The sequence below is a fragment of the Apteryx mantelli genome, chromosome 3, assembly GCF_036417845.1.
Source record: "Apteryx mantelli isolate bAptMan1 chromosome 3, bAptMan1.hap1, whole genome shotgun sequence".
NCBI classification, from domain to species: domain Eukaryota; kingdom Metazoa; phylum Chordata; class Aves; order Apterygiformes; family Apterygidae; genus Apteryx; species Apteryx mantelli.
This window is the reverse complement of record NC_089980.1, coordinates 81,528,501-81,555,990: the sequence shown is the minus strand read 5'-3', so window position 1 is coordinate 81,555,990 and position 27,490 is coordinate 81,528,501. Positions and strand designations below refer to the sequence as shown.

Genomic DNA, 27,490 nt, shown 5'->3' with positions numbered 1-27,490 from the left:
TTCTCATTTGCAGATCATCAACATGAGGTCTGTTGAATAAATGTGACTCCCAGGACTCAAAAGCTGTGCACAAAATGCTTTCACTGCTATTTGAAATGTTTCTTAAAACTGTGACTTTGACCACTGAAATAACATTAGCACCACCTAGAGGCATACATTAAAACCATATTTATATTTTACCGAGAAAGATTTAATTTGAAAACGTCTTTATGTTATACCTCCTTATATCAAGGAGCTTCTCCCTGGTCTATGGTTTTGGGGGATATTTCTGACATAAGACTACACTCCAATGTCTTCCTCCAACACAAGATCTTTAATTCCAAAAAAGCACATTTTATTTGCTTGTCTTCAGCCTGCAAAGAAAGAAACAAGGAAACAAAATCAATTGAAAAGTTTATTTCTCACGTTACTGAAATGGACAAAATCTCCTCAGCAATGAAAGAACAGGAAAAAACAGCACAAACAGTAAAATCAACTCCTTTTTATTATTTTTAAACAAATTAATAAATCCCTCTTAAAACTGTAATCTTAGTACACCTGATTTTGAACACAGCTCATCAGATCCATCTACAAAATGAGCTCATTCCCTTGACAATATTCCCATCTATAACCAGCAGCAGCATATCTTGGAGCCTCAGAAATACTTTGTCTGATTGCATCTGTCTTTGCTATCATGTCAGTGACTTATAGTTGTCCTGTGCTTGTCTAGTTTATCTAGGTCCTTCACTTCTCACAGATGATCTCAAATATTATAGGAGAGTTTTGTAGCTGATCTCTTAATACATGAAGTTGCATTTTGTGTTATTACTTTTTCCTCATTTCTATCATCTCATTTTTCAAGGCTAATTTTTCTTGTACAATATTTCAATTTTACATCCTCTTGAAAAACCTTCCAAACTTATTTCATCAGATATGTCATTAGCAGATGACTAACAGGTTTACATCTCAACTTTGAATAGTTTCCTACATTTTTCAAAATGTACCCTTTTGAAGACAAGACCCTAAATACTTGTCTGTTTCCTTTTTATATTTTATTTAAACTGAATAAATTCATAGCTACTGCATTCAGCTCTTCTATAGTGTCCTAACTGCTTATCAAAACCTAGTTTAATAAATATACTATTTTTGTTGGATTAGAAACTCTGCAGTGAAGAACTCTGTTATCTTTCACACCTAGGAGTAATTGTGTCCCACTATTATTAATAAATATTCTGCTCTTCAATCTGTACCTGGGAAATGAAATTCAGCCATTGTGACAAAGTACTTCACAGAATTTATCTTTCTAATATTACCCCTAATCAAATTAGACTCAAATTAGACTAATATGATTGCTCTGTAATAGTCTCTATTAAAATTTTTCTACAAAGTGAATTTGAACCAACTCTGTTCTTTTACCTCTTCCTTTCAAGTCTGCCATCTATTCAGTATTCTGTAGTATCTCAACATTATGCAGTCTTTATTTCTGACTTCCCTGAACAGCAAATGATTTTCAGTTGATGTTTTGTGATCCAAGATTTTATTATTGCTATTCCACCATTTTGTTTCTAGAAGATCCAGTTTCATAACCTACAACAGTAATTCCTAGTTCTTTGCATTAGTGTGAAAATACACCAGTTGTTTTTCTTTCATACAACATCCCAACATTAGATTAGGTATAAACCCTTTCATTACATGTATCATCTGACTGCTATCAGTGTTATTTTCTTTTTCCTTGCTACCCTACTCTTTCTAGTAGATATTTATACATAGGTTGAGTGTACTGTGTATCCTTTTCGACACATGAAAGCTTCTTTACAGTCGCATGAGATGACAGGTATTGCTCGTTCTGAGCCCCTGTCTCCGCCTTCTTGTGCTGGTGTTTACCTGAATTGACTGGTGTTTACCTGAATTGACTTAATGTGTGCAGGAAAGCACACATTAGGTAGTTAAATATTTCCTTCAGGTTGGATAATTATTCTTCATTGAAAAACTTGCCCTAGAAGCTGTCCCTTTGTGAAAAAATATAGTTTGGAGGCAGAGGAAGGAGAAGCATGATTCTGCGTATCCCAATTAACTCCAAAAGTTTAGCTATATGGAAACATATATTTAACTTAACTAAAGGCGGGAATGTAAAAGCAGGATTCCTGATCCTGAGAAAATTAATTCATAGAATCATGGAGATCATCCAGTCCAACCTTCTGCTCAAAGCAGGGCCAGCTTCAAAGTCAGAGCAGATTACTCAGGGCTGTGTCCGGCTGAGTTTTGAATATCTCCACGGGCAGAGATTCTACAATGTTTCTGGGCAACCTGCCCCAGTGTTTCATCACCTTCATTGTGAACTATTTTTCCATATGTACAATTGAAAATTTTCAAATACATTTTTATACTGTTCTTAAGGCTAAGACTGCAATCCAGGTCTTCCTCTCTCCATCCATTAGAGTCATCCTCTGGTTTTCTCTGGCCCTATTAATATTGAATTAGTCCATGCAAAGTGGACTAATTTTCACAGAAGAGAAATTTCCTTCCCCAAATATCCTACAGTCTGGTGGTCTCTGCACTTGTGAAAGGGAATAATACAAGATGACATTTTAGGTAAAGGAGGCCATTCCATATGTGTGAGTGCACATGATGAAGTGGGGAGAAGATAAAAAAAACAGTGCACTACTCTCTTCTCCTTCACCATCATCATCACCACATCCACCAGGTTGTGCTCTGTGAAAACAGAACAGGGTGGATCCTTATTTCCAAAAAAGCTTAAAGACTGCAAGTCCTGATCACTATACTGAGATGGCTTAATCTGCCATATAAAAGTGTTTAAAATCAAGAAAATAGTGGCATTTAACACACAGTTTTCCTACTGGCTAAATTACGTAGCTCTTTGCTTAGCATGTTGTCTTTTACAGCATCATTCACAAGTGTTTAACTCTTAGTGCAACCTTGGCAAAACACTTTGACTGATAGCTTTACTACATGGCAGGATGCTGAAAGGTGACACGATCAAAACTCTCTGTCCACTATTTGGGGCAACACAGGCTGAGAAAAGACAATGTGCTCCCCCCCCCTTTTTTTTTGGCACGCATCCACATCATCAGCCCCGAAACTCTTCTAACACGTGCAGCACCCCCAAACACCATGAGCTGAGACATCCTAGCATAGTCCTAGTAGCGCTGGCCCCTCTCAGAAGGGAATCCATCAGCATTTTGTTGATTCTGTATTGCGTGTTTAACTTTATGGTATAAACAATGGAGAACTTGTACCAGATATTCATGTACCTCAGGTCACCCCACCTGCACATACGAGCATGGGATTGCCCACTGCCAGCTGAGACGAGAGGTGAGTTTGGGCTTCATGCCTCTGTCACATGTCTCCCACAAACAGCAGATGAAGAGAGCTGCATTATCCAAGCTTTCTGTGGGATTTTCCTTTATTCATTTTTATCATCAAGTGATCATATACATGCTTAGGGTCACTCACATGCTGAGGATGCAGGAGCCATGCAAGTCCCACACGCGGATAGCCAGAAAAGGAAAAGGCAGTAGGGAATAAATTGAGAGCAATACTCTAAGCAATAAGCCACAGAAAGCATACAGGAATAAAGGAAGATGAACGTATCAATTAAAATAAATGGCCGGGAGGGGGAGGAATGGGGCAATAGTAAGGACTTCTTTAAAGAAATAGGAAACTAAGGAAATTACAGCAACTGCATGTACTTGTGAACAAGCAGATAGGGGGAAATGCCCGCAGAGCTACCGAGAAATAAGGGACGTGTCCGCGACACCAGCTACCGCGGCGCCATCTTGGTTAAGGGCAACAACCGTCCCCTCCTTCGGGAATGAGAGAAGAGGCGGGTGCCACGGCAGTTCCGCCCTAGTCCAACAGGTCTGACTTCCCTTCCTCGTCGCTCTTTATTTCCTCCCGTCGCTGGCGGCGCTCTACCCTCCAGTTCGCCCTCGCGTCTATGGCGCGGGAGGCCGCCGGGGAGCGGTCACGTGCGGCGGAGCGGGCAGCGGGCGCGGCATGAAGCCGGGCGGAGGCGGCGGGGCGGCCGTGCCCCACTTCCTCAGCAAGGTCTGGGCGCTGGTGGAGGATCCCCAAACTAACGAGTTCATCTGCTGGAGCGCAGTGAGTGCGGGGGGAGCCCGACGGGCACCGGGGGTGGCGGCTCGGTGGGGCGCAGCGGCCCGGCCCGGCGGGCTCCGCCGCCCCTCACGCGCCGCGACCGTTGGCGGCGCCGCCCCGCTGCTGTGGCTCCCTGAGGTGACGGGGGCTCGGCCCGTTTCGTCCCTCTCCCAGGATGGGCAGAGCTTCAACGTGCTGGACGAGGAGAGCTTCGCTAAGAAGATTCTCCCCAAGCACTTCAAGCACAACAACATGGCGAGCTTCGTGAGGCAGCTCAACTCCTGTAAGTGCTTCTCGCCGTGCGGGGCAGCGGGAGGCGCCGGCCCGGCATCTCCGGCTCCGCGCTGTGTCCGCACAGGCCGGCTGGCAATGACAGCTGGGGGGTCAGCCTCTTTTTCCAGTGGGTAAAACTAATCCTACCCAGCTGAGGGTGGCCATCTTGCAGGTGAATCCAGAGCGCTGTCATGTCGTGGCCGTGTTGGGCTTACCTGTGGGAGCAGTGTGCTAGAGCCCTTGAAGCTGATTCATCGGTACTTGAGTTCAATGCTACTGCAGGCAAAGTCTTTTCTCTGCGTTATGTCTAGGTTTTCACGGATACCGCAAGAGTAGTCTTTGTGATACCTGGTCGAATTAGTGTAACCAGTTAGGCTTTAAATTTGGGTGTGAATGTAGGAGGGCCTGGAGTTAAATCCTTACCTAGTCTGCTGTGAGGCTTGCCAGTGGTTTAAAACCAGAACACATCTGTCCGGGTCAAGAAAGAGCCACTTTTGAAGGTCTGCCCTTGCAGAGTTGTGGTTTTGAGTAAGGAGGCTCTACCAGGATATTACAGTATTTAATAATGTCTGTCTTCAGATAATTCTATTAATTCCAAATTTCCCTATGTCTCAGAATAAGTGGATGCTTTAAGACATCACAAAGAGCAGTTAAAGTGTCTCTAGTAAAGAGACAGTGATTCTGGTTGGGACTCATAAAGAACAGCTTTGGGAAAGGCATAATGCAGCTTTTCTTGATGAATTTGCTGTAGTCATGGAAGAGTATAAAGCTACCAGGAAGGAATTACTACTGTTTTTTCATAAATCATGATATCTAACATGGAAATGAGAGTCTTTTGAGGCTGTCAGTTTCCATAGAGGTATATAGCTTCTTCTCCATATCATCAATGCTTTTTTTTTTTTTTTTTAAGACTATTATTCTCTAATGCCTTAATTAGGAAAGGGCTGTGTGTGTTCTTGAGTGACTTCTTCAGCTGAAAAGATGTGGCTTGACAAGTCAACTATAATCCAGATGTCTGGGTTTAAGTGTGAGGGATGAAATGCAGTGAATGGTGCATTATCTTTTTAATGTAAAATTACTGTGTTTTTCTCCATCTGATATTTTTCAAGAGCTTCCTTTAATAGTGTTGATTTTAAGGTTTCTGTGACTGACTAGTTCTGCTGGCAATCCTCAGTAACAGTTGACCTGGAATAGTCCTGTGCCTTTGTGAAGTTTATACAGTTATGCTGTCTGTGTGTTCCTTTGTTTTCCTAATAACTTTCCCCTGGGTGGCCAACTCCAGTGAAACCTGAAAAGGAATAGAAGCCTTCAAAGTCCTCCAAGTGTTATGACATGTAGTGTCCTGGTGGAAGAGAAAGACACAGATTAACGGTAGGACACAAGGAGAGAATTCAGTTTCTTAACTGTTGCAAGAGGCTGTAGTAAGTTGCGCCGTCATCATGAGCATGCTGGTCAGTGTTCCAGCATCTGAGTACCAAGTCAGTTGCAGCATGTCTTTCCCCTAACCAAGATGAATAAATAAGGGAAGGCATGAGGTTTGGGGGGAGGAATTCTGGCAAAGTAAAGGGGAGAAAGAAAGAGTAGGATTTTGCAAAGGATTTTCTTGTAAGAGGCTTCATCAAGGGAAGTGTGGGTTCTGTTTGATTTGTTGTATGTTAAATGCATCTTGAGAAATGTTGAAGAGATGGCATATTTTTGAGGCACAGTTCTTTTTATCAGCACATATAGCTTGAGCACTGCGATATAATGGACAGCCTCAGCTGAGGGCCCACTTGGGTAAGACTGTAGTCTTGGTGAAAGGATACGGGAGTTATTGAAAGCTTTATGTGAAGCCTGTGACTTGCAGGCTTATGTTATCACTCAACAGCCTGGAAATAATGGACAGTTCTGGCTGAGAGCAACTTTTTATTCCATATCTGGCAGGTACATGACAGGGGGGTCAGTAAATGGATCTCACTGTAGTTTATCACTGTCTTGTAACTTGCATGCATTATGTTGGGTTCATGCAAACTCAAACTCATGGCTCACCAAGACTGCAAACAGGGAACCTGCTGCTCATGCTCCATGAAATTCTCTGGCTGCTCATAAGATTATTAGGGTTTTTTAATTATTTTTGATGGTACTTCACATGTCAGGATTTGAGACTTTTGATTCTCCTCTTTATATTAAAAAAAGTAAATGCATCTCAGTATAAGAGATTCCTATTTGGGTGTCTTTGAGACAGAGTGAGTGAGGAGAGTACCTTGTATATATGGTTATGGATTGTGTGTGGGGTTTTATTGTTTGTTTTATTTGATTTGATCACTTTCAGAAATGTCACTTTGAACTCAGAAGTAGTCTGTTTTTTGTTTTTGTTCTTTTTTTTTTTTAAACTATTATCCCATCTCCTTTGTCTTTACAGCCTTTTGTGTACTGAGGAGGGGAGAAGAGTCAAAAGTATTTAGGGTTTTTGTTTGTTGGGTTTTTTTGTTGTTTTATTCTGTTTTCTTTTTTTGTAAGAGGCCGTTTGCTTGTGAACTGCTGATGAAGGCTTCTCTGGCCAGTGGGTTTTTCATGGAACATTGCCATTGAGTTGTTCTGATTCCAGAGACCACACCACATGATGGCAGACGTATTGTGCAGGTTTTAATCATATTAAGTGTTCCATTAAATCAAGTGTAATCAGGAAATTCAATTCTAAAAGACTTCTGAAAAATATTTCATGGTATTAATCACTGAAATGGTAGGATCATTAAATCTTAAGTCATTAAAAGCTTCTAATATATTAAGTGTGTGGCTCATTCTGCAACTGAAATGTATTTAGGTCCCTCTGTGTATTTTATCTTATTATTATTATTTTTTTAATAAGATGTCTGTTACAAGTTAGTGGTGTTTACAAGCTCTTGTCTGATGTGGTGCTGTGGTAGTTTCAGTGCAACATATAAATATATGGCTAATATGACAAGTATAGAACATTATGATCTTTAGCAGTTCCACTGGATAAATATGAATTTTTATTTAATCATAAATATGAATTCTCTTTTTAAAGAGAACACGGAGAAGTTGCCTAGAACATCCTTTTTGTATTGGCATCTCTTTCTAATGTTTGTTCTGTATCTCTCATGTCCTCTCTCTTGCTCCGTTCTCCTTTCTGTGCTGTTTTCAGTGGAGTGTCCCTCCTAGATGAACTTCAGGGACCAGACTTAACTTCCCTATTACTTCCCTATTAGTGATGACAGGATCAGTTAAGGCTTTGTCACTTAACCTACTTAGCTAACTCTTAGTGACAGAACTAGCCCCTGAGACTGTCTCTGACCTGTGGGCAGTTACTGATAATGAACTGAGAAACAGGTGAGAGTGAGCAAACTGACTTGCTGTACTCCCTGCCCCTGCGCTGCCTTCCAGAGTGTGCCGGCACAGCTCTAGGTAGAGCTGTGCAATGAATTGGGTCAGGGAATTGATACAGGTTAATAATTGCTTTATGGCTCGGTTATCTTTCTTGAGTGAAATATTGTGTTGTAAGAATGCATTCAAAAAGACAGTACAAAAAGCAGCTGTTGTGATGCTCGAATCTTATATTCGTCTTAGCTTCATATGCATCTTAGGAGCATCTCTTAACAGGAAAAATTATAGTCATTCAAGTTAAGTGGCAACCTTCAGAAAAAAAAACTATAAAAATTTTAACAAACATGCAAAAAAAATTGAATTTATGGAAAAATGAGATTTTGGGGGAGTGAGGAAAAGGAATGTATATGTATGTTTGCATTACTTAACATAAGCTCTTCCAGTTTTGATAGAGTAGTGTAGTCATGCACTCCTCTTTCACATTTAACTTTCTTCTCCTCTTATAGCTTTCTGCCACCAAATTTATCACTCTATAACTTTGCTTTGCTTTGAACTGCTGTGCTTTTCAGTTGCATCAGAATCTATTCTTGACTGTACAATTTATTTGCTCTTTGTTTGTGGGTTTGGGGTTTTGAGTTTTTTGGAGTTCTTGTTTGTTTCCATTTTTGGTAAGAGAGTTCTTTTGTAAGTGTTGAATTGCTTATCCTTATGCCAAAGAACTCTGCGTATTAGAGACTGTGTTTATAGTAGTTTCACAATGGCTGTTAAGGTGTGTAGTGCAGTTTGCTTTGCCTGGGCTGTCTCTGCTGAAGCAAGCTGAGAATATAGCCTGAAGGGGTTTTTTTTGTTTTTTTGTTTTTTTTTTGGAGGGGGGGCGGGGGGGGGTGGGTTGGTTGGTTGGTTGGTTTGGCTTTTTATGGACTCTGGGTTTTTGTCCCAAAGCGAAAAACTTGATTGTCATTTCAACTCTAAAGTATTTGTCAAGGAGTATGAAGTTTCAAAGGGGGGGAAGATTTTCCTTCTCTTCCTCCCTACTCCCTCTCCATCCCCTTTGGGGCAGAAAGTTCACTGTTTGTTTATTTTCTCCCTGAAGGTCATGCTTGGCCTTGCCCATGTCTGAATTTTGTCAGATGAGCATACTGTTGTTCTTGCTATTGCAAATCTTAAAACTGTTTTGTTTGTCCTTTTATTCGGGCACAAGGAGATGCCATGTAATTCGAACTTTGCTGTATTTGTTTTTCCTTCTAGATGGCTTTCATAAAGTTATACAATATGAGTCAGGCTCAGCTAAGCAAGAACGATATGGTTCTGGTAAATATCAACATCCCTGTTTCAAAAAAGGCCAAGAAGAGTTGTTGTCAAAGATAAAGAGGAAAGTAAGTAACTTAAGTGTATGTCTACAGGTAATATCCTGAGTTTGCTCATTAATTTTGAATATTATACTTCCACACTGTCTTAGGAAAACTCATATACGGATCAAAGATATGGATATGTTCTAGTCTTGGACTCTTGGTTAGTCATATTCATCTTTTTAAGATGTGGGAAGCCCTTATCAAGTGTTGCTGAAGAGCACCATTTAGTACTGTTACTATGAAGTTATTCCAGTTGCAAACAATATGTTGTATAATCCAGCTTCTGTATTTGCATTGTGGTACAAGACTTTTCATGACGAGTATCCTAATACAGTATCATCAGTTAAAAATGTCAAAAGACTCAAAAAGTACAAATTGTACGTGGTCCTGAAATGCTAGCAATTCTTGCAAATCTAATGTGTGTCTAAAGAGCTATATGAAAAGTGCTCTTGTTTTAGAATTTAAACCTCCTATCCTAGTTAGCCTGAGTGTTACAAGTGCACGTTTGTCATGCTCCTTAACCTCTCTTTCCTTCTTCTCCTATACGTGTTTCTTTCCTTTATGTGAACCTACAGCTTCCTCCTCAAGTTATCAGAATTAAAATGAGTTCTAATCATTCATTTTGTCTCTTTTTCACTGCTTTTGTTTGGTGTTCCTATCTTGGTTGTTATAGGTGCCTTTACCTCGTATAGAAAATGGTAAGATTGATCCAGAGGAGATCCACAAGATGTTAGCAATTATTCATCAAGTGCAAGGAAAACAGGATGTAATAGATTCCACGCTTGAATCATTAAAACGGTATGTTGAATCCTTCTAACGCTAATACATATCAGGTTTCTGAGCGTGCTTTTTTGCCACACCACCATCCTCAATAGGCAAAGTCTTGTTTGGGTTCTGTTAGGAAATATTCATTCCTATGTTTCTTTTGATTGTGCAAAATTATTCCATTAGGAAACATTACATCCATCAGTTGCTTCAGGGGCCCAGATAACTGAATTGAGCTAATACAACCACTAAACGTGGTGGTCGGCAGCCTGCTACATACTGCACTCCCTATGTTCAGCCACAGCATCTTTCATGGGAAGCAATGCTGTTTTAAATATTGTTGAACCACATTCCTAAACAATGTGTTTAGGATTCCAGTCCTCAGCTGATTATTTGACTTCATGCTCTTTGTATACTGCTTAAAATCATGTATCTGGTATGTTAACATCTAGCTGAGAGAGTTCTACAGATATTTTTCTGTAGAGAGAAGCTAGGCAATTTTCTGGTAAAGTAGAGAATTGACGTAAGCTTTCTGTTAAATTGAGGGACTCCAGCCTGAAAATTGGATATCTTAAATTTAGTCACCTCCTTCTAGAATAGGATAAGTCTCCCTTTGGACATGCGTGGCTTGCTGACTGTAAACAGAATATAGAGTAGAACATAGAGAGCGTAGAATTGTATGTCAAATTTTTAGATGCCTGAAGTTGGCTGGAATGTATTCTGCCTGGAGTAGCTTGTGCTTGTTGGAGAGTTGCTCAAAGTTTTATCTGGTGAGCAACTGAATCATGTGAACATGTTTCTTAAGCAAAGGTTTAAATCCTGTGTTGTAAAAGAAAGCAGGAAAACTTAAAATGGCTGACACGTTCTTGTGTGATTTGAAGCTTTTCTGAGACAACTCTTGAAAGTGAAAGTTAGGGAGGCAGCTGAAGACTGGTACCTCACTGAGACTTTTTGGGCCTTTTGAGTACTTTCCTGAAGGGACTTTTAAAGCTAATTTGGGGGTCTGAGAAAATGACTAGCTTGGACTTGCATAAACTCTGCCTCTTCAGATAGAGTAACATCTCTTTTTATCTGTTCAAGATGGATTGTTGGTTCACTTTCATTCCCATGTCAGTTCTTTTCTCTAATAGGAACACAGCTCCTGTAATACAGGAACTCCTTTTAACAAATACCACTATCATAATTTTAAGTTCTTCCTTTGCTTTTCCCTGGTTTGAATTTCCTCCTGCTGCCTTTTCCTTAGCATTGCATTACAAACTTTAAATGTACAAATAGGATTTTTGTTTGTTTGTTTGGCATAGCTTTCTTTGCCCCTCATGACAGTTTGATGTAACAGTCTTGAAAAACTATATACCACCATGAAGAGTGTTCAATGTACATGACTTACTGAACTCATATGCTCATCTTGTCGACTCTTCTCAGAGACAGCACATGGTATAATAATACATATGAGACAATGCTTGTGGGGAGAGGTAATATCTTTTATTAGACTGACTTATAATGAGAGAGGGTGTCAGGCAAGCTTTCAGGCACACAGTGACCTCAAAGGGCTTATGTGCCCAGGTGCACATCAGTTCTTTTTTCCAACTATATTAGTTAGCATAATAAAAGGTATTACCTCCCCTTAAAAACACTGCCTGACTTACAGTGTGGTGATCTGAGGCTGCAAAAGCACTGAAACCGTTATCGAAGCTGATGGACATGCTATTCTATGCACTGTTTACAGTTCCCCCAGTCTTGTTCCCCACATGCACTTTTTCCTGTCAGTTGTAGGGTTTTTATACTCAAGATGTGATGAGGTCTTCTTAACAAGTGTGGTCTTTAAGTAGACTATGGAACCAAATCTAATTTATCTCAATTGAATGGAAATTTTCACTTTGGAATGCCTCTGTCATTTTTCTGTCTTTCAGTGTTACTTTAGCCCATGGCTTTAATAAATGAGATCTAGGTTAGTAATTCTGGGAGCCTAAAGGCCATCCATGCTTCACAAATAAGCATGTACAATTTATCAGTAGCGTATGTTTCGGTCACATTTGTTAGTTTGCTTTGAAGCTTATTTGTGTTCACAAGCAACAGAAAAGCTCAACGGGGTGAACTTTATTCTTGCCATTGTTACTAAATGAAGGATACTGGCAGCTTGTTTGTGACTTACTTTATGTAGGATTTGAGATAAATACTAGACTGAGATAAATAATTTGAGATAAATAACTAGACTGGAGAGCAGATTAACTTATAAGGTGTTAGAGTGTCAGAAATGGTGTCTTAGCTCGTCATGTTTTATCTCCATAGAGCTTCACTGTTTTCATGAAAATAGGTTTTATTTCATTTTGAAGGAAGTTTTAAATGATTATTTTGAGGTGTTTGTTATTTACAAAACCCCAGTTTCTCCCCACCCTTTTCCTGTTAGTTTTTTTAGATGGGAATGTTAGGCTTCTTTAAGAGCTACTGAAATGTTTCCCTTGAATTTTCAGGGAAAACAAAGCCCTTTGGGAGGAAGTTCTTGATCTTAAACAGAAGCAAATCCAGCATCGACAGCTCTGTGAGGCAGTGAGTAGCCACAGCTGCTGAGTGACTTTAAAACATAAAACTTTAGATAGTTTAAAATTGTGTGATTATGTCCAGTTTGCTTAATGCCTTTGACGCTGAGGAGAGTACTGGTGCCACCCTGTAATTGCCAGCTCTATGGACTTCTAGAAAATACTCTGGTTTAAATAAATGAGAACATCAAGCAGTAATTTAAATTACTACTTAGCAGAATTTCTTGCTTATACCTGGTTACTGTGAGGAATTTCAGGTGAAATACTTATTATCTTTCCTCTTCCCATAAAAGAGGAGATCTGTCTTGTATGAATATGACACGTCTATCTAGGCAGCTAAAATAATCAAGGATGGAGCCAGCTGCCTTATAAGGGGAGAGTGAAAAGTCTGGATTTCCTTTGTTTGGAGAGGAAGAGGCTGAGGGAGAGGATATAGTTGAGGCTTGCAGAATCGCAGCAGTGATCAGCAAGCTGAACACACTGTCTTTCACCAAATTCTGCCATATAAGCCGGCACTCAGTCCTTTTATCACTAGTTTAATTTAAAATGGATAAAAAGCAGTTCTTCACGCAGCAAATAATGAAATCCTGGAACTTGCCACCACAGGAGGCTGCAGGGGCAGGGTGTGTCAGCAGGTTCAGAGGTGGATGAAACAAATTCATTAATGGCTGGTCTGTGAATGAACGCTAAAACGGCTGCCATGTACATTCTCATATCCCTACAATAATTCTGTGTGCTGGGATAGTGTTTGTGGAATGGATTGAATAAAGTGGCTAGCTTCACCTGCTCTCCATAAATAGGCATCTTTTACAGCTGCTGTTGTGCAGGCTGTTAGCCTGATCTGTCACATCATTTCTTATGTACTTGCCAAGTGCCTTGGCCAGGATCACCAGAATGGAGCAGTTGGGATCAAAATCCGTGGATCCCAGTTCCATGCTGGAGCTACCCAGATCCATCTCTGCTTTGAGTACCCAAAGCAGGGATGTGTGCCATGATGGTTAGCCATCCCTGCAGTCCAGCTGTTCTGCTAGTAATAGATTGTTTTGTGCTGCTAAGGTGATGGCTTTTCTGTATGTGACTTGATTTCTGACTGTGATCTAATTGGTGACTGAGCAAATTGCTTATAACTCTTTTTTTTAAGAGCAGAAAACAGTCATAGAGCCCCAACATGTTTAAATTTTCAGAAACTATGCGTATAATTTTCCTCTGTCAAAGTGTACAAATACTCCCAATTCTTCTCATAATTATCTGAAAAAGGAAGCCAGATTTCAGTATGCTTATTGAAATTACTATTCTTACGCAAGTAATTAATATAAGAATGGGAAAGTACTTGTTGTCTCTCTAGCTGTGGTTTTCTCTAGGCACTGCAGGCTTTTGTTATGGCTCTTGAGAATGAAACATAGAATGTATCCTGGTCAGTTAAAGTAGATTATCCTTAGCTTCACTGAATATCAGTATTTTTACTCATCCTTCACTTAGTAACATCTTCAAGGTTTTTTGCTTTATTTTGGAAGCTAGAGCATCCTTAATCTTAGGAAAGAGGAATTTAATATAATTAATGCCACATGGGGGGGTTGAGGGTTTTTTTTTTTTTTTTGTTCTATGATTACTGACAATAACTCTGAGATATTACTGGTCTTGATAATGGACAAAAATCTGGAGTTAGGATGATGTAGGAAAAAATCATTATTTTTCATTAATTATTGACTGGCAAGTGGTCTGTTCTCCAATTCATGCCTGCATTGGTTTTTTGCCCTTTTTTTTCCCCCCCCTCAGAATGTTGCATCACAGTGTTATAACCAAACTATGAGCCTGCCACAAAAACAGTAAGTGAAACAGACTGTAAAACTAACTCTGTTTAGTGTTATAACTGTATTTTTATGCTAATAGTGAAAGAACATCTTCCAGTAGCTTTGGATAACAACTGACCCGGGTGGTTTTTTTGCATTGATCTGCATCATTAAAATGGTATTGCCTAGAGGTGTCTCTAGGAATTTTTTACCTTCTCTTTTGGTTACATTCAGTCCAGGAAAGACTCTCGTGTTTCTTTGTCCTGTCCGTCCTGTCCCATCCCGTTCCCCCCCCCCCCCCAAGTTCCCAGCCAGTAACTGATTTACCACAAATGCCAAGAACTATCTTGACATAGATTAGTTGTAATGGCTTTAACTTTAAAAAGACTCTGTGTAACTTAAGCTGTACTGGAGGAAAATTCTACTGTGACATAGCAATTACTGCAAGTCAGGAAGGGGATTTCCTCTCTGTCTGGAAGAAGAAGCTCCCATTGCCCCTGTTGTCTGCTTTTAATTAAGGGAGCATCCCTCACCAGTACTGGATTTTTTTTTTTTTTTTTTTTGGCATATCTTTAAAAATCTGGTATTTTCACTTTAGTTGGGCCAATTCCAAACTAACCATTTGGGATTGAGAATAGGGGTGAAATAGGTATCACAGAGAGCTGTAAACTCAAAATCCTGCCAATACAAGCTAAATAATATCCTCTCTAATGAACTCCAGGATTTATTTATGTTCACCAAGGAAAGGAAGAAGACCCTCAGCAAAATTAGGAGTTCTGCACTGAAATGCTTGCCCTGTAAGGATTTCAAATCAAATTAAGGCCACTTTATCCTGATTCTAACACAGAATTTTGTGAAGCTAATCTCTTCTTGTGTATATATATTGCAGTTCAAAGATCTTGTATCATCACAAGATAAAGGCAGATTTTTAGAAAGCCGAAGTTTCTCTTGACCAGTAGGAAACCTAAGTTGTTACAAGTATATTAAGTAGCTATGCTTCTTCAGAAGCTGCTGCTGCCTTGTATTTTTCTGTATTAAGAGTTATACTGTTCCTTGTGATTCTTTGATACCTACCTTGTGAGCAAAGTTAGCATTTCAAACACTTTAAATAATCTATTCTAGGCCCCTTATGATAGATAACACAGGAGACTACAATCAACAGTCTGCTCAAGAACTAGTTGACCAGAGCCAGGTAAACCATTATCTTTAACTCTTCTTTCTTCTCTACAGTAACCATTGTGGTTCAGCACAAATATTTGCTGTGTGATGGCTGGAGCTACGCTTGATCTTTGTTTGAATTTATAGGTTACATATAGATGCTATGTGGCATACTAATGAGTATAGTAAGATAATTGCTATAGAGCCAGTACTGCACAGTGCTTCCTAAAGGAATTCTTCCTCTATACCCTTACAAATTTTTCTTTTTCCCTTGAGCTCTAATTCTTGCTAGTTTCATGTTTTAGCTTGGTAATCATCATCACATTACATAGTCTTAAAGTAATATCACTGATGCAGATAATGTAGCTCTTGCAGTACGTTTTTCTTATTACCAGTGTGAGATGTAAATAACTTTATATGCATACAGTAAGGAATGCATGCAGCTGAAAGAAGTATGGAGTAACTTCTAGGACCTCATCCTAAGAGGCAGTGAATGCTCTGGCCCTGTTCTGCAGAGTATCAATGCATTTGTTTGGATAGTCTTGTGTTAAAAAAATTGTGCTTGGTTGGATCATTTCTAATGTGTTCTAATGTATTTGCAGGGTCAAAGAATTTGATGGGGCGGGGGGAGGGGGAAGCATATTCTTCATGATAGTCACAAAAACTATGTCATGTTTATCACTAATTCTTACTACCAGCTTATGGTCGTTCTAAATAGATGTTCGTGGGAAATCTGTTTATTTTTAAGCATTCAAATTAGTATCATGCAGCATTGAAATGACACTTGTTTAGTCTTGAGTACAGAGAACTTCAGAAAGTACTAGAAAAATATTTTAGTAATTACACTAAACTATTACCATACTAATATCACCACATGAAATTTGAGGAGTTATCTTTTATTAGACTCATTTGGAAAATACTCATTTTCTGAAAGAAATATTAGATTAAATGTTGTTATACTGCTTAATGTTTTACCTGAACTATTACGGAAGAATGCTGTATAATTTAAAGTTTAATCTCTTCTGTAAAAGTTATATGGGGCTATCATTCAGCAAACAAGGAGAGAATGTACCTAAATGAAAATTTGCCTTGTATATTCTTGGGTTTATTACCTGGGATTATTTAATTCTCTAGTGAATTTTAAAGTGTCTGGTCTGTTTTTCTGTATTAGCTTGAAAAAAAATTATTTATTGGTAACTGGTGGAACAATTAAAATGTATAGATTGAAACAGAGTTTTGGAAGCCTTCAGGGATGAGAGGATTTTGAGGGGCTGTAGTTAAAATTGTGCCTTGCAGGCAGGGCAGTGGTAAAGGAGCAGCAAAAGAACTTGAAGGGCTTGCAACTGTTTGTCAGAGAACCACAGTCCTGTCCATGACTGATATTAAGCTATTGTCTCCTGCTCAAGCTGTTTGATTCAGGAGACTTTACTTTTTTTTTTTTTTACTTTTTTTTCTCAGCAGTGTCCTGTTTGATAGTTTGCCTACAAAGGCTGCAATACAATCACTAAACAATTAATTTAAAAAAGGACAAAAATGATTGAATCAAATTTAGTAATTATAATCAAAATCTCACAGAAAGTTTCCTCTTGAATAAGGAGTTTTGATAAATTCAAGCCCTGAAGTTCAAAGCCCTCTTGTACTGTGTAATACCAACACTTAGAGGAGCAGATTAATGGAGGTTTGCCCACTTTGCTATCTCCTTAGCCATGCACTCAGGAGCTCCTTTGGAGCCTTTAAAAAAAGTTGAAGCAAGGATATCTTGGAGGTTATTCTGTGTTGCCTTTATGTATTTTCATTTCAGTGATTGAGCCCATGGCAGTCTCCTCCTTGCATTTGTTGAATAAACTGAACTTATCAAGAATTCCTTGTGTGATAAATTAAATAAAACCAAACAATTTTATGAATTTTATTTTACATTGAATGAAGACTCTGTTATCCCAAAGAAAATGGAAGCTTGAGATAGGGCAGGGTTTTCCGCCCCCACCGCCCCCACCCCGAGTAATCAACAAGGCTGTTTGTTTGTTTGTGTTCTTTTTTTTCCAGACTGCAGAAAATCAGTGTATTAGGACAGGAAGTAGAAACAAGTTGGAAGTTAGCATCAATGACCTTGAAGGAGATCAACTAAGAGTTCAAGCAGACACATCTCAGATGTGGACAAGGATAGCTGAAAAGTAAGAGCAGCATGTTTCGTTTTAAGGGGAAAGCAGTGCTGGGATTTTTAGGCCTGTCTAAGCAAGGGAAAAGATAGATCTCCTTGGGAGTTGAGCACTGCTTGTGTTTAGATGTAACACTGAATAGAGGGTTTCCCTTTCCATCCCCTCTGCCCCCCTTCCACTTCACTTGGTTCATTTCTTGCTTGAATTCAGCTCTGACTGAAGTTGTTCTGGTTCATGGGGGTTGGCTCAACATGTTCTAGCTCATGGTCATAACTGGCTTGTGTTAACTGTTTTTTTGCATTAAAAATGGGTGAAGAAGAAGTAGGAGAAAGGAAGAGGAGATGAGGGGCAGGGCTGTAGGTTAGGAAGGGTTTATATGTTTGAATGTGGGAAAAGAGGGATGAGATTGCTGGGAAAGTGTGCCATCTGGCTTCCCCATCTGGCCTACTCATGAATTTTGAGAAAGGAAATGGAGGCTCTAGAGGATACACATATGAGGGGGCTGGCTCATTGTTTTGGGGGGCAAGGGGGAAGGATGAGAAGAGGGACCCTTTCCTTTCCCTGTGGAGACTCTTCTTCCTTATAGACCTTCCACTTTTCCAGCTATTCCTATTCACTTAACAGGGTATGAGTTGAAAAGTGAGTCTAGATTTGTCTGTTTCTGTTGTAAGTGGGCTAAAGCAGAAGCAGAGTGGTGAGGGAAGGTTGTTCACAGAAGGTAAGTCACTGTGGTGCCACAGTTACTCTGAAGGAGTAGCAAGAGATTTGTGTATTTTAGTTGTTGCTGTTGAATCTGAATGAAACTCTGCCATGTACAAAAACAAAAGGCTTCAGTGACAGCTTGGGCTCAGTTCTAGTTTGAGGGGGGGGGATGTTCTTTTTGTTTCAGCTCCTTTTCTGGTTAGAATGCAAATGCTAATTCTTAGTGCAGCTCCTCTGTTGCATTAAGAACAAATGTTTCATGGTCAGTTATGTTGTTAAAAGAGAATTTAATTAATATTCAGCAGATGGGCATACTAGAATGAACATACCAAACATTGTGGACTCTGAAACTTCTGTCTGAAATACTCATGAAATTTATCTTCTGGAACAAAAGACAGACATGTGGAGTTACTATTTGCTGTCTTGAATCAATTGTAGTTCTAGTCCAATAGTACTTGAGACCTAACAAGTAAAATCTAACTAACTTAAACCACATGTATCTTAAATATGCCTTTCTGTAATATGACTAGAAGGGTTTTTTGTTTGGTTGGTTTTTTATCATCCTTGACATGTAACTTCATATGTTCTGTTAACATTGGGTCACCTCGCAGGCTAAACTGCGGAATGGTAATTTACTGACGCTTTTTAGGATGGATTAAATCTACTGCATTTCCCTCCTCATTTTCTGGTGGGCTGGGTTAGAGAGCTGTTTATAAAGCATAGCATCAAAACAGGACACTTAACTACTTTACTACAAAAAGGAAAAGACCAGGTAAGTTAATAGGAAGACCTGTGCTGTATTTTGACACCAGAAAACAGAACAAAAACTTAGGAAAATGTAGTGATTGCCTTCATGTGTATACTCCTGTATTTGGAGGTGGTTACCTTAACAGTAAGAATGAGCACTTCTACAAAGCTGAGATTGAGAAGTTTGCTGCCAGTCCTGAAGAACTTTTACCTCTCTGCTGCAGAATATGTGAAACTATCACCATTTTATAAACTGGAAGTGAAAACTAAAGCTGATTCAGATTTGCCCAAGGATGTGGTGTCATTAAGTTTTAGGAGTTCTTCAGCCAGTTCTGTGCTACAGTCAGTAGACCAGACTTGCATGGTAGTTTGAAGTCTTTCTATTGCTTAAAATATTTACCTCTCAAGTCATGTTAACCTTCTCCCCAGTCACAAGATCATTAACTGACACATTCTGCAAAATAATCCAGTAGTAGTTGCTATTTGCAGTATGGAGACATGGAAAAAATTACTCATTCATTGAATGTTCACTATGTGCGTGCATGCACGCGCGCACACACACACACACACAGAGGCTATGTTCTTGCACGTATATTGCATGTAGTGTACAAAAAGCTGAAATTAGAATTTTACTTCCAAGAAAATACTTTGCTTTAGTAAAGAGCTTTGCCCTTTTTTTTTTCTGCTTTTCTCATACAGCTTGAGAGAGAATGCATCTGCATGGTATTACTAGCACAGAGGTTAAAACAGAGCTTACTGGATGGAAAAGTAATACAACTGAGGTGCAAGACAAGTCAGCCCTAAAGAAAATGACATCGGCTGTGTACAAATCAAAACTTGCTTCACTAGTTGTAGTTCAACCTCTGTCTCACATAGTTAGTCACTTTGTTACAAGGAGAAATCTGTAATTGGATGTATGCTATCCTAGGGTTTATGTAAAATGAATGAAACTAGATTGTTAGATAAAATTCTTCCATCTATTTATGCAGTGAAGCATGTTACTATCAGAAGTGACTGACTTAAGTGGGCTTACCCTTTCTCTCCCGCCCCCCCCCCCCCCGCCCCCCCCGGTAAGTCTGAACTTCTACCAGCGAGCTTTGTTTGGTTGGAACATTTCTAAATAATGCTATTTGCTGTTGCACAGCATATGGTGTGTTAATGCTTTCTTTTTATTTTTAGCATACCAGAACTATGTGTTCCTCCCTACAGCATGAGGTAGCTTTCCTTGTTCACATTCCTTGCAGTTCATCTGCCTATAAATGTTTTTAGAGTACATAGAATTAATGATGCTAAGATACTGGTATGTTAAGTCATTAACAATAAAAATGAAATATAAAATTTTGTAGTGTATTTGGCCAGAACCCTTCTTGATTTCTTCTCCCCACTTCCTTCTGCCCCCCCGACACCCCTCCACACCCGCTGTCCTCCTATCAAGTAGCTTCCATTTTTTAACTAAAGTATTAGTGTCAGCTTTTCATGTAAAACAACACTTGTCTTATCCACTGGGAGCATCTTTGGGAACAAATCTGAAACTTTCTCTTGTGGAATGCCTAGTGTGTTGTGGAAAGGAAATTTCAGAAGGTGATTTGAGATTAGGGCAGGCTGTGTAAAACCTATCCTTTCAGGCTTAGGAAGAATTACAGAGGTGGTTTTTACCAGTCATTATGAAGTGAAGAAGCCTAAAAGAGGGTATATGCCTGGTCGGGCATAATTTAGCTAGTGAGTTGCATTTTCTGAGGGGTGGTTCTCATTGGATAATCCTGGTCCAAAAATAAACTATTATGTTGGGAGGTGGTATAAAATGGTCAGTATTTGCAAAGAAGTTGCCGTGTTTTGTTGCTCTTACCTTGATGGTTACTGATATAAGAATACTAATAAATTTACAGTTGTCTGTAGTTCACAAGTCGCATTTTGAGCAGTGAACCCCTCAGGATTATTGGCCATGCTTTAGGAGCAATGCTTGCTCTGGTGGAACCTTGAACTTAAACTGCTGTTAAGCAGTGGAGTCCCAGAGCTTGTGATCTGATAGTGAAAAAGGGGGGAAAGCAGATGATGGAAAGAGCCATTATCTCTAGTTCCATTTATACCACTGCTCTGACAGCTTGGCTTAGGAAGCTTTATCTTTAGAAAAGAGATAAAATTGCAAATAGAACTGGCCAAATGTGCCCAGTGTCTGTCAGCCTTTGACTCCTGCCATCTGTGGTGTAAATTGCTCTGCCTAAAAGATAGCCCTTCATTCATTTATGCAGCAACAAGCAATTTATTTCTTTGTTAAATTAAAATTTATTTTGCTGTCATTATATGGCATGCTTCATTTAACTAAGCAGCTGTAGTTACATGGGTGTTTGTCAATGCGTGTGTCTAATTTTAAAAAGTTCTTCTGTGAAGAGCTGGATCATAACTATATCTCAGTCTTCACCAGTTCCAAATCAATATCTAACTAGAAGTAGAGCAGCGTACACCCACAATCTTCTATGTAATACTTTTTCTGGTTAGTCTTTGCATTTTCTAACACAGTGCATTTTTCCCCAGTGTAGAAATGGTTTTGAAGTTAGAATTCTGTTCTGTGTTTGAATCAACATCGATTTTAAACTGATAAATAGACATACTGTTCTTGTCAGCAGCTGCTCAAAAAAACCCCGTATCACTGGCACAAGCCTAGACTCCATCAAGAAGCAGGCAGAACTGATGCTGCTTCTAACTTCGTCTGGATCAGCAAGGCAGACATTAAGTCAGAACCCTTTGACACTTCAGTAAGTGTTGTATCCAGGCTTGGATCCTCTTTGGCAGAATGCTCAGGAAAGTAAGTCTTAAAAATTATTTGCTTGCTTAGTCTATGGTAAAATACTTGTGCATAACGTTCCGTTTCTGACATGTCAGTGTCCAAAATTTGATGTAAAAGCATGTCCATCTTGCCCCCTTTATATTAATTTTTCTCTATTATGCAGCCTTTTCTTCCAAATCTTCATGCAAGTGAGTAAATACAGCAGTGTCCAACTTATGTGAGTTACTTCTAATGAGCACTTAAAGAGTTAGGTTCCAAATAAAAGCGCACTAGTTCTATACTTTAAGTAGTAGGGTGAGTCAAAATAACCTTTGTCAGATGTCTTTAACCTCTCCAGCTGTCTTGTCAGTGAATGTGACTCAAGCTGAAGTCCTGCCACTGACATCCACTAAATCTGGAGGGCTCAAATGTTACTACCTTGACAGCTTGGAGGCAGGCTGTGGACTGATGCGTTACTGTGGTGACAGCAGCCTTTCTGGGATGCTATCTCATGTTTCAGAGAAGAAAGTCTCTTGGTCCCTTGTTTTCCTGTACGCTGGCATTAAAAACAGTGTTTTCCCAGATAACTGAGCTTACTGTGGGCTCATAATAAAATCCGTATTTAAGGAAACCTCTCAAGCCCATTATGCCCATATGAATGCTTTGTCCAGATTCTAGGCAGAGACAATAAATCTGGTATCGAGGGAGGTGCTGAACTTGCAGCACATGCATGATACAGGAGGTTGATGGTCTGTTGTGGGACTTCAGCCACTTAGACCATCTCTCTCTGGTTCAGGGCTACTCTGTAATGTTTCACACTGAAGAGCTGGGTTTTTTGTTTTTTGTTTTTTTTTTTTTTTTAATGTGAGTGAACTTGGGACCTCATGTTAGTCTTTGGATTTATGGTTCTTCCCTTTGAATGTCTGGACAGCTTCTTGTTTCTTCTCTTGTAGACCTTTCCATAATAAAGCTAGGTTGTACTTTGACTTTATTCCTTAAAAGTTGTTTTCCACTGGAACTGATCTAGGTATCTCCAGGCATCTGTTACAATGAAACAGGTCTTTCCTTGAGGGAGATGAATAAAAATTATCCTTTCATTTAGATCAAAGAAATCTCCCTATTCTCTTTCATGGTTTACACACAAGGTTTAGAGTGATGCATAGCTCTACCTATAGATTATCAGAATGGGTTTCAAGCTATCGGGAGTTCTGCCTAGAGAGCAGGGGGAAGAATCTTATGGGTTGTGCTCCAGCCCACTCCTTTGAGGCTCAGCTATCCTTACTGTTTAGTAGAAATACATATATATAGGGTGTATATGCAAACTGTGTTTGTGTTCAGTCCTAATGGTTCCAGATGAGATACTGTTTTGTGCTGTCCAGAAGTCCTATCCTGCAGAAGTAGAATACCTTGTCACAGTCAAGATGAAAAAGACTTTACAGAACAGCTATATAGCCATCCTGTGCAAAACCTGATTAAAGTCTGTCTGTCTGATTTGTAGCCTTCCCTGCCTATGAATCTTTGAAAAGAGAGCTTTACAGTGGTCACCTAGCAACTGTGTACACAAGAGATGGGTTTCCTTCCCCCGCTTCTTTTTCAAGTTGCAATATCTTGATTTATCCTGGGTTATAAACTGCTATTGAGTGCCAAGTTGTAGTTAGTTTTCCTTTTCCAGAGAAAGTCCACAGATCTAACAGCAAGTTACTGTAAATTGAAATAACAATAGACTTGACATCTTCTTGTAACTTTAGGTCTGTAGACATAGAAAGACATTTCTTTCTTTTATATTTCATTGCTGGTTACCGTGGCTGTGTCTGAGTATGTTTGTGTTTTGGGTTGATTTTAAGAGTTGTGTAGGATTAAAACTACTGCACAAGTTATGCTTTGTGTGTGTGGATTTTGGGTTTTGTTTCTTTTTTTTTTAAACTTCTGCAATATCTCCTACAGACTTAAATATAATTACTTAGATGCATAAAAGAGGTAGGATTTAGTCCTAAATTTACAATATCTGTGTAATTGTCCTGTTGTAAAAGAAGCTGTATTTTTAAAGAGTAACTGGAAAATTTTCAACTGCTTTTGAAGATTTTGAAGCCAGCAGGATTTGGAGTATTGAACTGAATAGCTGTGAAAAGAAACTAGTCTGCATAATGAAGTTATTAAACCTGAGATCAGCTTTAGTAAGGATGAGAATGAACTAAACTGTAATAAAAATGTTCAAGTTCACTAACTAGATAAAGAGTATCTTGACAAAGGTAACTTTCGAAAAGGTAGGGAAACTGGTAACCAAAAGGTCAGACGATCTTGAATTGTAAAGAATCTCTAAAGAGACAATTTATGATTTTGGGTGGATCTGTTAGAAAATAATTTCTCTCTGACCTTGAAACATGTGATTTCACTGGAAATGATAGGGGAAGAGATATGTAAGAAAGCTAGAGTAAGGCAGCTGAAAAGACAGTGATGCCAGTATATTTCCTCACACTATTTCCCATCAGTTTCAAACACAGGGCTGAAGGCATTTTAAGATGGGGCAAGGATCTGCTCTAAAGAAAGTAGTCCAGTTGTTTTCCACAACTTGTAAGGTGTTCCCTAACACTCGTGTAAGAGTTGCTGTGTGTTTGAATTTAATTCCTATATTTGTTTTTAATATTTGGAAAAAATCTGGAGAAAACTGTTCTAAAAATAATTTTTTATGGCTGAAACTATGCAATATGTTATTACACGTAGCTTGTGTTCAAGTTTACATTCTCTTTCCAGAATACATCCATCCGATATAGACTGGGTACTCGAGCATCGCAATAGAAGTTGTGAAAATCAAGAACATTTAGTAAGAAAAAAATAAATACTGTTTCTTCTGCATCCCATTTATTTACAAAAAGGGATTTATTATAACCTAAGGCTCTATTGTTTCTAACACTTTATTTCTTTTTCTTGTTTACATGAATTTTGTTTTGGCAGTTGTCTCTGTTGATCAGAAAAATGTCAGACACTTAAAAAATCATTTAGCCTATGCTTTGTCCTATGATTTTAAAGTAGTAAAACCCAGAAATGTCTTACTCTTCTTGCACCTTGCTTCTCACAAATCCATCACAGGGAGGAGATAATCATAAGGCATAGTCTGCATGACGTTTGTTTTACTTGAGCTGTCATGCTTCCTAGCTGTTCACTTCCACTCCTAGACCATTCTCTGAGCTGGGCTCATGTAACTGCTTTTGCATTTGAATGGTGAACTGAATTAATAGAACTGATCCAGGTTAAAAACTTACTTCACTGCCAAAGGTGATGATGTAACATAGTTATTGCAGCACACTGGAAGAGGTGGTGCAGTAGGGAGGAAGTGGAAGGGATTGAATAACATGGTAATGTTGTGGGGGGAAGGGTGCAGAGGGAAATACTTATCAAACTACAGCCTTTTGCGTTCTGAGGTCGTCCAGTGTTCTCTGTGTATTTTTGAAGAAGCAGCACTTAGCTGAAGAGAACTAGAGGACAGCTGTTTCTGAACAGTAGCATGGGGAAAAGATTTGGTTTTCCATGAAAAAGATAATTATGTTTATGGGGCTTCTTTAGTAACATCACTAGTGTACCTGCAAGTGGGATGTCCTGCTGGTCGTGTGTGTGTGTGTGTGTGTGTGTGTGTGTGTGAGAGAGAGAGAGAGAGAGAGAGAGAGAGAGAGAGACAGGCAGACAGGCTTGGTAAAAGAAAAACTCAGTAGAGAGCTTTCGAGTACAGAATTTGGTTTACAGTATTTGTCACTAAGATTTGTTTCTCAGCACTGAGTGGAGCATCTTACTGATCATTACAGAAACAAAAGAAACCATAATCTGCTATTTGTAATGTCCCTAAAGAAGGTGACTCTGGGATCTGACTTACATAGAGGAGGGGAGAGGAAGAAGTGATACATTGCCAGAACTGTGAAGTCCAAATGCTCTATCTGTATTTAATACTTATGTCTGCAAAATACAGAAAACTACCAGGTGCTGGGTTTTGTCTTGTTTTTTAACATATACTCTGACCAAAATGGCCAATATAAGTATGCAGCCTAACAAGGAAAAAATGCTGACAGTAAATTCGAAAATAGCTTGATTTTTTGCTTTGCTAGATAAACAAAGGTGATGACAGCTGCAATTGCAGTTGCAACATAGATAGCATTTCAGTCTCCAACTGTCCATTGATAGTGCTGTGTGGTTGCTACAGCAGTAGTTTTAACCAAACTGGGAAGGAAATAGTAGAAACCTATAAAAACTATAGTAATTCATGACTTTCTCTAGTATATCTTATAATTTTACACACACGCGCGCGCGCGCACACACACACACACACACACACACACACACAACTAGTATTTGGGTCAGGTTTTTAGATGTCAAATAAACTCCCCCCCCCACCCCCCTTAATGACAACATGTAGGAATCTGAACAAGCAACAGACAACAGTGGATTAGACACAGAAGCAGAAGATTACAGTTCTACCTGTTCAGACTCAGGTAAAAGTCTTAGATTGAGGTTAACCAGTCTCAGTTGGCCTGTTCTCAGTTCTGGGGTTTTTCCATTCGAACAGACTGAAGAGAGAGTTGTTAAATAGCCATTAGCATGCGGGGAGGAAGCAAGCCATGAAAGATTCCCCAAACACAGAGGATGCATTTCCCCTGTACTGGAATCATATCTTTGAATGGCCTGAAGAGGTGGACTAATTTAACATAGTATAACTTATTAACATAGTATAACTTATTTTTGAGAATGAATTTATTGCTGTTAATTTTGCTTGTCAAATATGTGGTTAAAACCGCTCACTGGTACGTTTGTGGAGAGTTTCTACTGTACAGGAAGTAAGAGTAAATCAATGCCAGGGCTATTTCTCTATGAAGAAAGCTTTCCTGTGTTCAGAGTTGAGAACTCTTTTGCAGCTGGCAGAACAGTTGCTTTGTGGAAGTCCTAATGTTTGGAACATGAAATAACATGAAATACAGGCTTTGAATACCTAAATCATTGATGTAGTATGTGTTTGCTAAGCTAGCTTCAGGTTAGATAAAAACTGCTTTTCATGCATTACTATGTTTGATTTATGAGCCCTTTGTTGCCATAATGATCATAAATACTGTGTTATGAAATCCTACCTGAGGAAACAAAATCTTGAAAAATTGTTTATGCTAACAGAATTTATCATAGTGTGTCAGTTTTTCTTTTTGGAATAAAACGGTGTTTGGATGGCCAAATGAGCATATATACTTAATTTTTTTACAGTAGGAACTGTTTTTCACAGTTACCAACACGTGACTGCAGCAAAATGCTCTAAAATTTCTGTAAAGCTTCCTCTCAGGCATGCTGTCCATCAAACCTCTTTCTCTTTTCTCCCAAATCTGCCATCCATCCTAAAGCCTTCATAAAAAGACTATCTTTGCAGAAAGCCCTGAAGGTGAAATTATCTGGCCTGAATTTGGAACTTACCATGGCATGCTAAGAATTGGGCTTAGACTCTGATTTTTGCTTTTTTTTTAATGGCTTTGAGCAGCTTTTTTTTCTTTTTTTTTTTGTAATAAACTGCTTTAACTGCTCTCTGAGCTTGTGTAGAACATGCCTTTTTGGAAGTCTTTTTTTTCTTTTTTCCTCCTAGTAAAAGCAAAATAGTCTTTTGAGGGTACACTGGGCACTTTCATGGAGTGTAAAAGACTTTTTTGTTTTTTTGCTTTTTTTTTTAAATCAGGAAAAGCCTGAAACAAGTATTTCTCATACTGAAGCAGATAAGAAATGGATACTGCTTCTGTGCTATTTTTATTTAATAAATAAATAACATGAAGGGTTGGAAATAAATATGAAAGATTGTAGGTCAGAA

At 39.0% G+C, this 27,490-nt stretch overlaps 1 protein-coding gene across 12 annotated transcripts in view; it reads left to right on the top strand.

Annotated features, from left to right (window-relative positions):
- The first annotated feature begins 3,439 nt into the window (after window positions 1–3,439).
- LOC106498024 (heat shock factor protein 2-like) overlaps window positions 3,440–27,490 on the top strand; it is a 29,593-nt gene continuing 5,542 nt past the window's right edge. For 4 of the 12 annotated variants that reach the window (XM_067293784.1, XM_067293783.1, XM_067293790.1 and 1 more), the window contains exons 1-9: window positions 3,440–4,101; window positions 4,273–4,381; window positions 8,944–9,071; window positions 9,721–9,845; window positions 12,284–12,359; window positions 14,126–14,175; window positions 15,262–15,331; window positions 17,341–17,468; window positions 24,418–24,487. In XM_067293784.1, coding sequence (XP_067149885.1) covers window positions 3,997–4,101; window positions 4,273–4,381; window positions 8,944–9,071; window positions 9,721–9,845; window positions 12,284–12,359; window positions 14,126–14,175; window positions 15,262–15,331; window positions 17,341–17,468; window positions 24,418–24,487 — 861 coding nt within the window. In that variant the 5' untranslated portion in view covers window positions 3,440–3,996. Of the gene's footprint in view, window positions 4,102–4,272; window positions 4,382–8,943; window positions 9,072–9,720; window positions 9,846–12,283; window positions 12,360–14,125; window positions 14,176–15,261; window positions 15,332–17,340; window positions 17,469–19,601; window positions 19,942–20,081; window positions 20,118–21,523; window positions 21,706–24,417; window positions 24,488–25,463; window positions 25,899–27,490 lie in introns of those variants that run through there. The other 8 variants (XR_010883762.1, XM_067293793.1, XM_067293791.1 and 5 more) reach the window with 7 other exon arrangements.